The sequence below is a fragment of the Orycteropus afer genome, unplaced genomic scaffold (assembly GCF_000298275.1).
Source record: "Orycteropus afer afer isolate SDZICR_OR568_19922 unplaced genomic scaffold, OryAfe1.0 scaffold00093, whole genome shotgun sequence".
NCBI lineage: Eukaryota > Metazoa > Chordata > Mammalia > Tubulidentata > Orycteropodidae > Orycteropus > Orycteropus afer.
This window is the reverse complement of record NW_006921680.1, coordinates 7572432-7589184: the sequence shown is the minus strand read 5'-3', so window position 1 is coordinate 7589184 and position 16753 is coordinate 7572432. Positions and strand designations below refer to the sequence as shown.

Sequence of the window (16753 nt, the reverse complement as noted above, 5' to 3'; positions counted from 1 at the left end):
TTGGGAGCGTGGCTGTGCGGGAGCCGAGGCGGTGCGGGCGCAGACAGCGGGTAGCGGGACCCGGCGGCCTGGCCCCAGGCGCGGGGCCGCTGCGGTGGCGGGTGCGTGTCTGTACGAGTGGGAGGCGGTGCTGTGAATCCGTCTGGCTGCGCGTGTGTGCGGTGTGTGCGCGCGGTGTGCATGTGCGTGAGCCAGAGCTCGGCGTTTCTGGGGGAGGTGAGGGAAGCAAGAGAACGTGGGAATGTGGCTTTCTCCTCTGTGTGGCACGCTCCCTGGATGAGTTTTCCAACACACAGAGATACAGAGAGGTGGAAAGAGAAGGATACGCACAAATAAATCATAAATAATCCTGCTTTATTGCTGCCTGATTTTCCCTTATCGGAAACCATTCATGTTTGCAGTTGCTGAGGTTATTGAGGGTCGTAAAAAACGGATTCGATCTAAACAAGAAAGATAAAAAACAAAAGCAGTACTGCAGGACCCGCAAGTATGGGAGGATTCCCGACCTAGAGATAAATCTCATGGCTATGTAAAACATCTGAATATTGGAAATTTAACAGACTGCCTTAAAAATATCAAATTAAGTGTAGGCGGTGGTAACATGCATGTTAACAATTTCTCTTATGATAGATGGTTCAAATTAACTTCCAGGAAAGTGCATTAACGTTGCCTTTGAAGGGCTCTGGTCTGAGCCTCTGAGAACACTGCCCGCCTATTATTATTGTAACCTGCAAGGAGGAAACATATAAACACCAGGGACAGCAGGTAATGGGGGAAAATATAAACAAAGCCAGAAAGGCCTCTGGTGGGGAGCAGAGCTGCTCAGATTCGGTCTTGGGCCCTGCCCACTGTGAGTAGTGTTAGCTGCAGTTTTACCACCATTATTGGCACTATTGTTTTTAACTCCACTGTTCGGTGAACAAATAAACCATCCTAATAAATCTATCCTAGAGGCAGGCCCTCCAAAGGCCAAATTAAAACCTTTCTTGAGCAAAGATGGCAAAACCCCTTTCCAAGGCCTTGCTGAGCAGTAAGCAGTGGTATAATCTATCAATATTTCTTGGCTCTCATGCGTGAAGAATCATATTTACATTGTATTAAAATGACTCTTAAATTTGCACAATATTGTAATGTAGCAAATGTAGTATTAATATCGATCTGAGCAGCAGATAATTTATTTAGACAGGAGCATCTCATTTGTATGCAGGGTGGCCAGAGCCATGGACTTGGACTGCCCCCTTTTACTTTCAGTGCAAATGCAGGTCTGCTAGTGCGAGAGGGAGTTATTCTTTGCAAGAGGATAAAGTGCGAACCTTAAAACAAATGGAAGATTTATTGAATAGCCTCCTCGATGTTTGAATGCATTTTATCTTAATAAGTCTTCTTGATGGAAACGTGTTTTTCAAAAGTGACAAAGAGGCTGGGAAGCAGCGACCAGACTGCTTTAGCTCTGGCAGGCTGGAGCCTGGCTCCCTCTCCACTACCCAGCTCTTTAGCCAAATTCATCAGGAAGCAGGCCAGTGTCAGGGAAGCTGGGGGTTCTCAATCTCATCCAGTGAGGAGTCTTGAAGCAGAAATGTGACTTGGAGCTGGACAGAAGTCTTCTAGAGAAAGGTCTCCCCTCCCTTTCCCTCGCCCCCCCCCCCCAGGTTCTTTGAACCCCCTTGACTTTTCTGATCTCATGCCCTTTCCCAGAGAGAGGCAAGGGCTGTGCAGGCTGCAGAGAAGATTGTGGAATTATTAATGCTTTTCTTTCAACTTTCCATTCTAAAACATCCCTGTGAAAAGTGTTCCTTTTAAAAAAGTTTTCCCAAAGAACTTGCTTGAACCAAGTCGTCAGGGTGCGAGGGGTGTCTAGAAGTGAACAATAACATTATTTTGTTGGAAAATTGCAAGCAGAATATCTGAAAATGGAAATAGAGCTGTCAGTAGTAATTCACCCCTCTTCTCCATACAACACATTTCCACTTTTGACTAAACTTGTTTTGATTGCTAGCCAGAAGGGAATTCATGGGAAGCCTTCTCAAAGTCATCCAACTTTTAAGCAAACTTTGAGTGATGGAAAAGACAGTTTTAGACATATTGTCCAATGTGGTTTGCTCCAGCTAAGTATTTGAAGCTGGCACGGGGGTCCCCCGTGGTGGTTTTCACATTTGGCCTCCGGATGGTATGTTTAATCCTTAATATTCTGGACTGCATCCAAGAACTAGGTCATGACCTGAACTTACTTTAAAAAAAATCATTAATTCATACACCTAAATATTCCTTGAAATAAATGAGACCTTCTCTGAAAGGAGCCATCTAGTTAACATAAATACAATAAATCCATTTTCAGTGCAATAATAACTTTGATTTCTAGTTATGGCAGCTGATTACATCTATATTTCCTGAACACTAAACTCTTCTGAATGCACAACATGAAATACATTCTCCACACTACAAAGGCTAAGCCGGGAGGGTCTGAGCAGTAATGGTTATTTATTTACATAATTTCTTTTCCATCCACAGTAGAAGAAATATTGAAGGTTCCCACATTGACACTACCTTATAATAAAAAGTGGGACACAGATTTTGCACATTCTACCTTCTTTCTTATCTGGAGTATAGCTCATGGAGTACAAGTGTGTAGTGCAGTACACCCCCTGCTCACCTATCTCTGCAGCATAAACCACTCAATTGATCTGAAAGCCCATACTGTCTTCCAAAGTTGGGGGAATCGTGTTGCAGTGGGAGTGGATACACGAATGTCTAGAGTGGGAAGCCAGGCCAGAGCAAGCTCCTAACAGAAGAAGGCCACAGGGCTGGCTGCCTGACACCTGGCAACCTGGGCTAGTTTATAGGCATTCCTTTTCCAAAGGAGGAAAGAACATGGAAGCAGTCAACACAGAACTCAACTTTGTCTTTCCTGGACTTCCCTCCCTTGGAGTGGCCTAGCTAGGAGTGGGGAAGTGAACTTGCACTCTGGTACCCCCAATCATAAATATGAGATAAATACTTTACTGACCTGAAGGGGATGCCATATGAGTCTTATGGGTCCTTTTCGTACTGCATTCTCTGAAACTGAAAGGGATCCTGTGGCATAATGGAAAGATGATGCATGTAAAGCAAGATATATGTCAATATGGGTCTGCATGGTGGCCATTCAGCAGGGCCAGGTTAACAACAGGACCACAGGCGGAGATGAGGCCTATCTAAGCAGTGAAATGCCAAAGAGCTCCTGTCCTGCTCCTGCTAGCTGTACAACATCACTGGCTTCCCCAAACAGGCCAGTGTGAATGCACCCCAGTGGCTGGCTGGAGTAATTAGACATCTGAGAGGAACGCAGTCTGGATCTAGGGTCAAAGGGGGCTTTCCTCAGAAGTTCTTGAATTATCAGTAGTTTTATTTATATTTTTGCTTGGGGCCATTGCCTTGTAGATGAAGGTGTTAGAATGCTTTGTAAATCCCAGTTCTTGAAATATAAAGATGTAAAGCTCAGAAACTCAGTACACACAGGTTTCCCTTTGAATTATTTGTTGTATCGTCTTAGGGTCACACTTGCCCACTCACTATTATACAATGTCCTTTTGGGGACATTACCATGCATGAATTTCTCCCTAGATCTATATATTAGCAAACTCTGCCTTTGATCTCTAGTCAACCTCCTGACTGGCTAAGGGCCCCTCTGTAATCTTCCTGTTTTCAAAATATTTATTATTAATGTAAGAAATAATATGGGTGTTTGAACTAGGAGAGAAAGTCTTCATTCCATTCCTCTGGCTCCACCTTCCCCTTCATTTGCCTGTCTCTAGTTAGTTGATATAGTATAACGCGCTGTCTTGAAATATTTTGAGGACCATGAAGAGCCATGGTTGATGTGACGTAAATAGAGTTTTTGAAATACCTTTCTTGTGTGGAGGTGCCTTTTTCCCCCTTGGTCCTGCCACAGAAAGGTTCTCTGCCTATAATCCCTCACCTTCCCCCAACCCCTAGCTCTGAAGCAGCAGCAGCTGCTGCCTCTAGCCCAGCTTTGTGTCTGATCACTGAAGATGTCTCCTTTCCACAGCCTGGAGTCACGGAGCCATATTCCTCCTGATTATTATACAGCTTACAGAGATGTGACCAATTTTCAATTACTTGATCTGAGGCACAGATAGAACTGTACACCCTCACTGAGGATTTGCCACAGAGTCCTTGCTTGCCTAGATAGTGTATCTCAAACCCTATATTGCTCAACGTGGGCTTGATCTGATTCCAGGCACTACCAGCCCAGGATTCCTTACCCGCCCCCTCCCATGTATTTTGTTCACTACACAATCTAAGTTCTCCTTAAGGTTTCCAGTTGGAGTGATTTGGACTTGAGAGGGGACTCCAAGAAGCCTTTAGTTGCCTCCAGGCTGCATGTTTCTTTAGGGCTCCTGAACACCCGGAAATCAGGGGCAAAGGGGGCCAAAGTCCTCCCTTTAATGAGCACAGCCGGAAGGATGCTCCCCTGCAGGCTGAGGACAGGTTGATACGCAAAGCAAACATGGATCCAGCATCGTACATTATTTAATCCAAAGGTGAAAGAGGAAAAACAAAGGGCTAGAGAGCTTGCTGCCTTTGCATGTGTATGCTTCTCTCTCCAGCTCCCCTAGGCTTGGTGAGGGTTTGATTTATTTTTATTTATGTGAGGGGCTGGGGGCAGAGAATGGTGAAGGAGGGATTGGGGAGGGTTAGAGGGAAATATTTTTTTCCTTTTCTTTCTTTCTTATTTATTTATTTGGTGGCTTGTTTGGCCTCTGCTGAGTGAGCTCGCCGATCTAACCGTGTGCCGCCTCCCCCATCTCTCCTTCGTTTGGCTGCTCGGACAGACGCCTGTGGCCTGTCGGATGCCGCCCACATCGAGAGTCTGCAGGAGAAGTCGCAGTGCGCCCTGGAGGAGTACGTGAGAAGCCAGTACCCCAACCAGCCGAGCCGCTTCGGTAAACTGCTTCTGCGACTGCCCTCTCTGCGCACGGTCTCCTCTTCCGTCATTGAGCAGCTCTTCTTCGTCCGTTTGGTAGGTAAAACCCCCATCGAAACTCTCATCCGCGATATGTTACTGTCTGGGAGCAGCTTCAACTGGCCTTACATGTCCATCCAGTGCTCCTAGACCTCGGGCGCTTTCCACCTGCCCCCGGCCCCTAGAGACTCAGAGGACCAGCCCGGGCCAAAGACTCCAAAGCCGCCGGGACGCCCGGTAGACTGACAAGGGTGCGAGGGTGCCAGGGCCGGGCAGGCCTGGCAGTCAGGGTGGGGGGAGGGGGGGAAGAGGGCCGGGACAGGAGCAGCCTACCCTGCAGAAATGCAACCCGAGGTGCAAACCAGGAGAAAAAGAGACTCGTTTAGGATCAGATTTGTGAACACGTTGGAAAGGAAAGAAAAAGGATTTTATGTCTGGTGAGAAAAAGAGAAAAAATAATTGGAAAAGAGGACCATGAAAATTTTAATAAAACCGAAGGAAACTAAATGGACCTTCCAGGATTTATTGTGGACGGATGTGGATATATTCTGTACAGAAAAACTACACACATGGAAGTGGACTGAATCCTATGTAGAAACACACACACACACACACCCCACCCCAAACATTGTTATTCATTTTGTAAAATATTAGCCTTTATTTTCATTTTTTTGTAAAACTTAAACATCGTATGCGCATAACAAAAAAAAAAAAAAAAGAAACAAGAATTAGGGGAAAATAACATTTTCCAAATAATTATAAAAAAATTTGTCCTGTGTCTATGTATCTATATCTGTTTTGTATTTTTTTCTGGTTCCAAACCAGATTTCCTGTGATTCTATACTAATAATTTTTGATATAACCTTTTGCTTCTTATAATGAGTGCGATATATGTTGTCGAGGCTGTTCTTCAAGAATTAAAATTGAAGTGAAAATTTAAACAAAAATAAAAGAATTTAGCAAAATCCACGTGTCTGGTTGCTTGACAGATGTCATCAGTGCAAGAGAACCCCTCAATTAATTTCCACATTAATTACCATTAGAAATGAATTTTTTTCAGGGGAGGGGAGGGCTGAGATGATTTTTAAGGTCCACAGCCAAGCTGTCTGGGATTCATTTCCTAAAATCAAGCCGGGATCTGCATGGGTTGGGGTCAGCGGAGAGGCCGGGGAGCCAGGGCAACGGGCAGCAGCTCTCGCGACCTTGTGGACCGTAGGCGTCCCTGAGCGCAGCTGGGCCCGGGGTTGGGGCATATCAGGTCGCACGCGGGGGGCTGAGTTTCCACACACCAAGCACAGGAGGCACCGCCTTTTTCAGTGACTAGGCGGCAGCACCAAGGCTGTGGCCTGGCTGCCGGTGGTAACTCGCCCTTTGATCGAGGTTGGGGAGAGGCACTTAGAGGCAGGCATGGGGGCGCGGAAGGATCTCTCAGGCCTTTGCGTTGTGCGCCTTTAGACGTCTGCGGTTGGAGGGTTCTGCATCTCCCAGCTCTGGAAGAGAGTTGGAGCCTCGCGCTTTGAGCCCTAGCTTTGCTCCCCCTTATGGTCTGCTGAAGAGTTGGCTGTGGTTTGCCCTTAACCTTCAGGTTCTGTGACAGGGATTCCCTGGAGGGCACTAGAACTCTGGTGAGTGAATGGAAGACACCCCCCCCCGGGGCACTTAGGGGTGTAGACCTTGAACCTGGGAGGTGAGGAGCTGGACTGGATACGGTTCTTCCCAGAAGCGAGATTTGGGCCCTAGTGGCCCTTTGAAGGCAGAAGCCTACCCTTGAGGACTCCTGTTGGGTGTGCGTGTGGGGGGCAGCTCAGTAACAGCTTTCGGAGCATGAATGTTTTATAGGATCTGAGCGGAGCTTTGAGAACACATACTGCCAAGGGAGCTCTTTCTTAGTGTATTAATAAAGCCAGATCTTTTGAAATAACACCTCTTACCTCGCCTCCTCCCCAACCCTACCAGGCCTGGATGAGGTAAGAGCTTCACTTTCAGAAGTCACTAGTAATGTTTTGCTTTCAATTTGCTGTCTACAAGTCTCCAGGTTTTTATGATTCCCCTTAAAAAAAAATGCATTAACAAGCTCTTACACCCCAACTCGCTTGAGGTTTTTCATATTCTGGGTGCAGCTCAGAATGGGCAGGGCCGCGCTCTTGGAGAAGCCCCTGCTAGTCCACTATCCTTTCTTGGCTCCGACAGGGGCCAGTCTGAGCCCTAGGGCAGCTGAGCAGAGGGAGTATGGAGTACTGAGCTCCTCGACCCGCCGGCCCCTCCAGCCGTCCAGCTTGTCCCACCGAGTCACACACACACACACACACACACACCCGCACCCCACTTCCGGCCAAATCCTCCGAACAAGCCCAGTGGCAGTATCTTTGAGCCTAGGCTGACTTTCCTGTAAGTTAGGCCATCAAAGGTGAGGAGGGGGGAGAGCTCATATTTAGCGCCTGGCCTTCTCCCAGGAAGTCTCGGGGAGCTCTCTTGGTCGCCCGATCTCAGAGTGAGGGGACTGGGGTAGGGAGGACGGCAGCGGAGATGCGGGGCGGAGGGACAGCCGAGCCGCCTGGAAGCGCTCACCGATCTTCCCTGCCTTTCTTGCAATGAGATGTAAATATATTCATTACAGTGTGATCCCTCTGATGAAAACAGCTAACATTTTCATAGGTCGGAAACGTATTTTTCAATTAATTTCAATATGGAGACCCAAGAACAGGGCGCTCAGTGCAGAGACTAGCCCAAGAGCGAAGGAGGCCAGGAGGTGTCGTGGCAACCTGACTCTTGCCGGAAGGTTCTGGACAGTGGCTCCTGGCCCGGGGAATTCCGAGCCCTTTTTGAACCTCGGCCCATCTGAGGAGCAGGCCTTGCACAGCTTGGGAGAAAGAGCGGGCCTTACTATCTATGGCCTCAGAGAATCCCTGGGGGCTCGGCCTAGGAACCAAGAGGCCCTAGGGCTGAGGGACAGGATTAGCAAGGGATGCTTAGCTTCCAGTGCTCAACTGGCTGATCTGGGGCATGGGCAGTGGATTTCTCCCCTCTGCTATCTCCCCGGTGGCTGCAGAGTGTGCCACCTGCGTTACACGCACAGAAAAAGTCATCTTTCTCCAATCAGAGGTCTCTCTGGGTCCAGAGAAACAGGGCCTACTAGGGGCCGCAGGCCCACGTGGCGCCCCCACTGGGCAGGACAAGCTGAGCTCTCCAGGAGGCTGTTGGCTCTCCCTGCCCGCAGTCGAGATCCGTGGATCCGCTAGAGCCAAGGGAATGTTTAGGAGGCGAGACTGCCGAATCCAAGTAGCAGATTGTGCCTTCCAACAACCGGGAAACATCCTCCCTGCTCTAGTCACCTAAAGGCTCCCCGGGCCTGGCTGACCGTGGCCACATCCGAGGGGGATGGGTGAGGGCCGAGTAGGGCGTAGTGGCAGGTCCAGTAGTGCCTGGTGGCCCGAGCTCGAAGTTCTAGAGCTCCTGTGTCTCCGCAGACCCTGAAAGACGCCTGGGCCCAGACGTGGGCAGGCGATGAGGTGGAGCAAGTGGGAGCCATTGGTGCCTAGGAGAGGGCCTGGAGGCCCCTGAACAGGGCGCCTGCCTTCGTGCCGGGCGCCAGGGGGAGCCGTGGAACCTGGTGCGAGGCCGCGGACAGGTGTAGTCCAGACAATCGCTTAGGGCGCGCAGCCTCACTCGCCTGTCGGCTGTTCTTGCTCTAATGAGTCCAGAGGGAAGGGCTGGGCTGACTGGGCGTGGTAGAACCGACGGGATCCCTAAAGCCGGAGGATATACATTTTAACAGTTGGAGAGCAGCCCGCACAAGGTGACTTCCCTTTCAAAATGACCTGTGACACAAGAAAGTCAAACGTTAACCCAAACACTTGCTGGGCGACTGTGAACTTTAGGGACTTTGAAGTCTGCTAAACAACTTTAGACAGAAGCTTTGCTGAAAACATCAGAAATAACATCTCCGGAAGGACGTCCTCTCCTCGGAGAATTGCTTGGCGGGATGGGGCTGAGCCTTATCCGACGCGTGGGCGGGGAGGTTGGGGGACAAGGCCTCGCACAAAGGAAGAAAAATGTGACCTTTGCCCCTCATGCACACACCCCAACCTGGAACCAGGCCCGGGGGATGGGGGATAGAATCCCTTCAGACCACCAAGACAACCTAGGACTTTGAGGGCTCCGCCTCTCGTGTTGATCCAGGCTCACCCCCCCTGGCCTTCTCAGAGGCACAGTCTTGGTGTGTTCCCGGAGGCCCCACCGCCCAGCTTTTTATCTACGGATTCTGGTGCTCTGTATACCCTCGATCCCACACCATCTCCAGTCTTCCTCTTAGAACGTGCAAAGTTTACTTAAAAAATCCTCTTTCTCCTCTTCTTCCACTGGTAGGTACTCTTTATATCCCTCAAAGTGGCAGATTCGCCTCTCCTAAGCTGCACTATCCCTCAGAACAAATCACCTGAATGTCTGCAACCGGGAGACCTTGAGGAGCATGGGGAGGTGGTGAAGGGGTACACAAGTGGGAACTAATAAAACTCTTGTTAAATGGCCTGCTCAGGATCCATAGAGTCATTGGGCCTTTTACTTGGAGAGCCAAAGAGTTGTATTCCTAAATGAGTTAAAGACCCATTTACCTCTGTCGTGTTCTATTCATCAAGCCACAAGTTGAGAGTTCCTAACATGAAACTATTTGTTTGCTTACACAACCAGCTGGGCGCAATTTCACGTCTGAGATACCTATCTGAAAGCGCCTCTCATTTATTATCTCTCCTTGTCAGCGAATCCATTTTCCAGCTCCCCCTCCCCCTTTGGAGTTTATTTATTTATGGTGGGACTTCTTTGCCTGGGAGGACCTGGGGGGGGGGATGGAATTCTCCCCAGGGAGCGGCTGCCCCCTGCGCAGGACAAGCTGCATCTTGGGGTCGTGGACCAGAGGGTAGCAGAGGCGCGCCCGTGGGTCACTACTGACTCCGGCTGGCAGGCGAGTCAGGGTGTGGGACGTCGGCATGTGGGACCTGGTGGGACAATGTGGAGCTGCCTTTCTTCCTGGATGGCCCGCTGCTAGCTCTCCCGGTGTAAGCTGCAACCACCTGTGCAGGGTGGGGTGGGGTGAGGAGAGACTCTTTAGGCGAGTCCTGGGGCTTCTTTCCTAGATGGGGACCCGAGATACGGAGATACGGACTTGAGAGATGCTGTCACAAAACTTCACCTAGTCCCATGGGGCCAGTTTCTTCACCGGGGGCCAGAGCGTGGAGTGAGTAACCAAGATGTAAATAGTTGTGTGATGGGTTGGGGGAGGGGGCAGAGCATTTATTGTGTGTGCGGAGGGGAGAAGGCTGCACGTGGTTTCAATTTTGAAGCACAAAGAAATAACATGCAATGCAGAAAATAGGTTTATGAATGTAATTGAGAGGAAAGAAAACAATTAACACGGTGCAAGGTTGCACACTCAGTTCTCCACCCCTCCTCTTCCCCTCTACCCCAATTTTGAGAAATCCGGATCTTGTGAATAGAGTGGGTCTAGGCAGTTGGATCCGGCTGACAAGGGAACCCCTGATGGGGATCTCAGTGATGGCTGGATAATGGTGTCTATCCATCTCCTTGTCTGCAAAGGCCTCCTCCAACCCAGCTGAAAGCAAGCGATCAAATCCCAAAGTCCGGTGTCTAAAATACCTCCAGTTGTAAAGAAGGATCAGGGGTGTATGGGGGGGAGGGAGAGGAGGAAGAGAGAGAGAGAGAGAGAGAGAGATATAGAGAGAGAGATAGCGAGGGATTTCTTTAAGACAGACTAGGCTGGTCTCTGCAAGCTATCCTATTGTGTTGATTTAGGAAGACATTTGCTGTATATAACGTTTAAGGCTGATAATATCATTGCGCAGCCAGATAAATAAAGCGTTGGCCCAACGGTGGGGTCAGCGATCGATCTCTGGACTCAGAGGAAAATAAGAGAGACGGGAGTCGTGCACGAAGCTCTGTCTGTGTGTTTGTCAGCCAGCTCTTAAGAGCCAGAGTGTGTGTGAGCGTCAGGGTGTGCGAGAGAGAGAGAACCAAGTCTTCAGCTGGCCAAGAGGCTCATTAGCATTCCTAACCCATGGACCTGCGCTGACAACTAACAGAGATATCCCGCTCACCACCAGGCCTCCTCTCCTTTTGTCTTCAGATCTGGAGGAGAAAAAGATTTCTCGGTGGAAGCTGGAGCCTGAACTTCCATGCGGTTGTTGTAGATTCAGGGTATAAAAAAAGATGTACCAGGATCTTGCCTGATCTTTCACTTTGCTTTTAAAAACTTCCCTCCTAGAGAGGGAACTTTTTTGCTTTTTCACTCCAAGTGTAATATGCTTGTTGCAACTCTAAGAGGAAATCCTCTGAAAATATTTTGCCATTTTTCCTTGTTGATGTGCAGAGGTGGATGTTTATGTGTTTGGCTTATATACACATATAAAGCTGGTACTTTCAGTTAAAGATTTCTAGAGCATAGCAACTAGGGGTTGGTTGAGCTTTTTGTTTTTCTTTCTTTTCTGCTCGGTTTTGTGATGAGATGCACCTCATTTTGTTTTCTAAAATAAATGTCCTGATTATTTACTGCTTTTTTAAATAAATAAATAAATAAATACATCTCTCAAAACGAAATTGGACATATTTTTTCATTAACTATCAGAAAGATGCAATCCAGAGGCCACCACTCTTCCAAGAAATATTTACAATTATACTTGTTCATGAAGTTTTCATCACATTACACCTATTTTTAAGGGGGAAGTGTCTTTTAACCATATCTCACAGGGATAAATATGTATCCACTTTGCACTCCTAGATCCTGCTCCTTGAACTCCATCAAACTAGGCAGATAGTTTTACATCTGAGTCTACAAATTATCCCATGTTGACAGATGTTTGTCACTTAGTAACTTCTTTCCAAGCTTTTCCCCCTCCCCTAAGCCTTCATTCCAGCTTGCTTTGTTGTTTTAAAATATGCATGTCTCTCACTGGAATGCCAGTCACGAGTGCAAACTTTGTGTCCAACCTCCCACATGAAATGATCCTTTTAGAGGGAACTCGATATGTCTCAATCTGCACTTCACTCAAAGCCTCTGGGTACGGGCCACTCACTCACTGGTCCTGGCTCCAAAATAACTCAGCAGAAACGAGTTTCCAACTAAAAATCCCCTCGAAAGTCTCCCAGGGAAGAAATATAGCTCCTATAATTAAAGGAGGCAGCGGCCAGAGGGGGAATGCAGCCGGCAGCCAAAAAAAAAGTAAGAGTTTTATTTATTTGCTGATTGAACTTGGGTTGTCATGACCAGCAGGTTTATCCACACTGCAAGTGCTGGAGGTTTGTACTATGTGTGCACAGGATGGGGAAGTGGGGAGAAAAGAAAGGAGAAGGGGAGGATGACATGGAATAGGAAGAATGAAAGAGACCAGGCCAACTTTAGGAGAGAGAAAATGATCTCTGTGAGACAATGTAGGGAACTTTTCTAACACTGGATTTGAGTAAAAGCTTGTAGCTGAAATATGGAGGGGGTGCAGAGGAGATGAGGGGGTAATTATAGTAAACTCTTAAATGTGGGGTATCATCAGGAAAAGGAGGACTATAGCTGTTTTCCCCAGAAAAGTAATGTGACAGCAGGAAAATTATTAGTTGTGCTGTGTGTGGTGGTTTCAGAACATGGGGGGTGGAATTGTGGAAGGAGGATGGGAGAGAAAGGAAGAAGTTGCAGAACTCAAGGCAGAAGTGTCAGGGAGCCAGGAACCCCTCCACCCTCCTTGGCAAAAGTTGCCTAGGAGGTGTGGATGTGATATCTTCTCTAGAAGATGTCTTCTTTGCACCTTATTTTAATTAGTTTCATCTATTTGAGCTGATTCTGGCTTTGGAACCACTCATAGGATGATTCAGCCCACAGATTGAAGAACACCTTCCAACCTTTCCAACCCTGCCCCATGGGGGGTGGGTTAGAAGCTTCAAAACAGAAGGAGTACTCCGACTGGGCAACTCATTTCTATTAAAGAGGCAAAACTTTAGCACTGATGGAAAACAGATGAAATTTTTCTCCCTCTCTCTGAAACAGTTACTCTTTTACTGATGTGAAGTGACGTCAGCAACGCCTGCCCTATCCCCTTTGGAGAAAAGGGAGAGAGGAGGAGGAGATGGAAGAAGGGAGCTGGGAGAAAGAGCTAGTGAAAAAGAGAAAGAGCGAATTGAGGAAAGAGGGAAGAGGAGAAAGAAGGAAAATTAGTATCCTACACTTTTTTTTTTTTTTTTTTTTTTTGGCCAAAAGTCCACAAAGAGTGGGTAAAACGTGGCTTTAGCAGCCCGTGATTGATAGGGCACCTTGCTCTACTCTCACCCGATCTACATATTCTAACATATGGAAAGCTTACAGGCCCTGTGCACTTATAGAAGCCGATAATGCATTAGCTCTCAGCAATATTTACAGCACCACTTTTAATACACACCAGATGGTTCGCGACTGTGCCGCCTCAGCCAGCTAGCTCCTCGATTTTACTCGGCGGCACTTTGTTGCAATTACGCTCCATGCTGAGACCAATTTTATTGGTGACCTATTTTTCATATTTGCAGCATTTTATGTTAAAAACCTCCTCTCTGGCCTTTTTATAAAGGCAGCGCTCAGGAAGGGAGAGCTTAGGAGAGCGCCAGTGCTGTGGGGCCATCTAGGTGGATATTAATATTTATCATGATGTTACATACCTCGGATTTAAGTGAGTAAACCGGAGAGACATAAGTACTTCGGTCATTATGTTTGTTCACTCACCCCCTGTTTGTCAGACCCCCACCGACTGTCTACACGGCGCGCTAGCCTCAGAGTCAATACATTGCACCATAAATATTGTATTCCATTAATTATCACGCCACTGGCTTATCTTGGGCGCCGGCGTCCTCGAGCGACGCAGGGCAAATGAGGACGCTTCCTGCGCATATTTCTAGGCTGGGAAACCCGCTGAAATTTCCGCGGTGCCTGGGAATTCCTAGAGCCTGAGCGCCTGGCTAGACGCGGGCTGGGCCCGGAGCTGGCTTGCGGGGAGGTGGGTGCGGCGAGGGAAGGCCCAACGCTTCCAGGAGCGCTCAGTACCTGTTATCTTGCTACGCAGAAGGCCACAGGGAGAATCGCATTTGGCACGCTGGGAAAGACTTTCAACTTTTTCTCCTGCCATGTAAATATCCCCGAGTGTCCGACTGAGGACTTTGTTTTGCACCGAACAATTTAAATATCCTATTTGCCACGACGCAGGTGTGCTCTTCCCATCAAACTCCTTTTGCTTCTTTATAGAAACTCTTTATCCTCCCCTCCCCTGGTTAAAAAAGAAAAAAGACAAAAAACCACAGATGTTTACTTTATTGATATAACCTATACCATAGTTATGCTGAGAATAATATGCCTCAACTAACAGTCATTTAGCAAATAATAGAGGCGTTCTGGATGCCTTCCAATGTTACACATGTACTTGGTCATAAAATGATACGTGAAAAAATTAACATCTGCTTTCCTAAAATAAAGTGTGCCAAGTAGCTTTTTATGAATGCTTTCCTCATTTTAAAAAGAAATATGGAGAGATAAACTGGCACCCAGATGTATAGCATATTTATAATGGTTTTAGGATTTAAAGGTAGCTATTCATTGCACGAGCCATTTAAAAACTGACATTTTAAAAGCTACTTAACCTCAGACATCTTCGAATACTGAAGAGTCTTCCAAATTTTATTATTTAAAGAGGAATTTACTGTAATTTAATTGCATATCAAGGCAGCACTGCGTGCAGGTCGGGCACTACAGCCTCAGCTCAACAGAAATTCCAACTCGCCTTTTATTTACCTAATTTCTCAGCAAGGTTCCCAGGCTCTTAAGAAGGCAGAGCTGAAAGTTTAGTTGGGCTCTTTTTTGTTGTTGTTTAATTCCACTATTAGGAAATGAGGCCTACCTTTGAATTATTTCATTAGGATTTGGCCTTTTGGGGGAAGAGGTGGGAACCATAATCATTAGTGGCTTTTTATTATTTCTACAATAAATGGCTAGATTCTTTGTTGAATAAGCTGCTTGAATGTTTTGCAGATGTTCCACTTAGACCAAATCTGACCCCCTATTTCCTCCCAAATAAGTCGCTTAAACTCTCCCACCAGAGCTTTTACTCTAGAACATCCTCCCCACACCCTGGCAAGTTTATAAAGTGTAGGACACATTCTTATGAAATTTCCACCTTACTGTGTGTGTATGTGTGTGCGCGCGCGCACATACACACACATACGCACGCGCGCACACACACACACACTCCCACCCACTGAGCCTCCAAGCGTGGCAGAGCGTAAGAGAAGAGGGAAAAAAAAAAAAAAAAAAGACTACTAAGAACTGATGAGGCGGAATATAAAGGCGGAGAGAAGTCAGCCCAATGGTTACACCCGGCGGAGGCGCGCCCTCCACTGGGCCCTTTGGCCCGCTTTGTGTCTCTGGTTTGAAACATTGGAGATGCCCCAGGTCCGTTTCTCCCAGAAAGCTAGGAATCTTCATTTGCCAAATGCTTTGGGCGTCTATGCCCCAAGGTGCTTTGGGCTACACTTTAGCGGAGGGAAAGCCGGCAATCCTGTTGTCATCTTGGCACATCCATTCGGCGGTCACCGCCCCGGCCCCTGCGGCCACGCGTGGGGACCGAGGGGCTTAACAAAGGGCTCCGCGGGGCGCGGGGCGCGGCCATGTGACGGGCCAGAGCCGCGGCGTCGCGGTTCCGCAGCAGGGAGGGGCGGGCCAGCCCGGGATGCCGTGTGGCTTTCAAACATAAAAAGAACTGGCAGGCCTCGCGCGGGTCGCGCCGGGCCGCGTTCTGCGAGGCTGCGAGAAGTACTTTCTGGTCCCGCGTTGGAGAAGCCGCACCTCTCATCTCTCCAGCTATTACTTGAAAAACCACTTGGAAGACACTGTTCGAGGAGGGCCGAGGGGTGGGCCGGGGCCGGGCTGCCAGGCTGAGGGGGGCCGGCTTGTGGATGGGGAGGAGGTTGAAGAAACAGCTCCTTTCTGAATGACAGGACCCCTTTTCAAAGGGCAAACAGAAAAGAATTTAAAAAAATAAATAAAAAAAAGAAAGCTCCTAATATGAATAGGAGAATTTTCAAGAATTTTCAGTGTTGCTCCCCTCCCCCCCTTTTAAAGACAGGGATCTTTCTTCTTCCTCTCTCTCTCTCTCTCTCTCTCTCTTTTTTTAGACTAAACTATTGAAAGTGCATATGCAAACGTGTTCTGGTATGCTTTCAGGAGAAAGAATGATCCATTAACTTTTAAAAATCTTCTTGGGTTGGTAAAAATTATTGAAACATTAACCAGCTTGAATTAGGATTTTTATGGAATCTCTGACCAGCTGGGGAGTCAAGCTTTCAGACAGGGGTCTTTAGTTAAGGGTAGTATATTTATTTTGGGGAAGAAAGGCACTATCTTGCACAGGTCACACTCACTCCAGTAACATAACTTGTCACATCTTTACTTCTTACCAGAAAAGAGATAGTATCCTCATTTGAACATCTCTAACGTGATTATTAGATGTCTCTGTGAGAAATCAGATTGAGAGAGGAAAGTTTATGACACACACAGATTTTTAAAGCTTGCCTGCATCTATCATCTGCATCAATCATTTAACCTTAGAAACACTTTTGTTATCGCAGTCTCAACCTTCGCTTTTTTTTTTTTTTTTTTAATTGAATGACCAGGTCTTATAGAGAAGAAAACCTTAAAAAAAAGAAAAGATTTAAACCCACAGAATAATTTGTTTGTTTGTTGTTATCATGATTATGACGGTTATTATGTCGTCCCCTCCT

General features: G+C 47.5%; 1 protein-coding gene across 1 annotated transcript in view; it reads left to right on the top strand.

Annotated features, from left to right (window-relative positions):
• Positions 1-5113, top strand: part of NR2F1 (nuclear receptor subfamily 2 group F member 1) — a 6516-nt gene extending 1403 nt beyond the window's left edge. Inside the window, exons 3-4 of the mRNA XM_007942558.1 lie at positions 1036-1040; positions 4833-5113. Of these exons, the coding sequence (XP_007940749.1) occupies positions 1036-1040; positions 4833-5113 (286 nt within the window). The remainder of the gene's footprint in view (positions 1-1035; positions 1041-4832) is intronic.
• The last annotated feature ends 11640 nt before the right edge of the window (positions 5114-16753 follow it).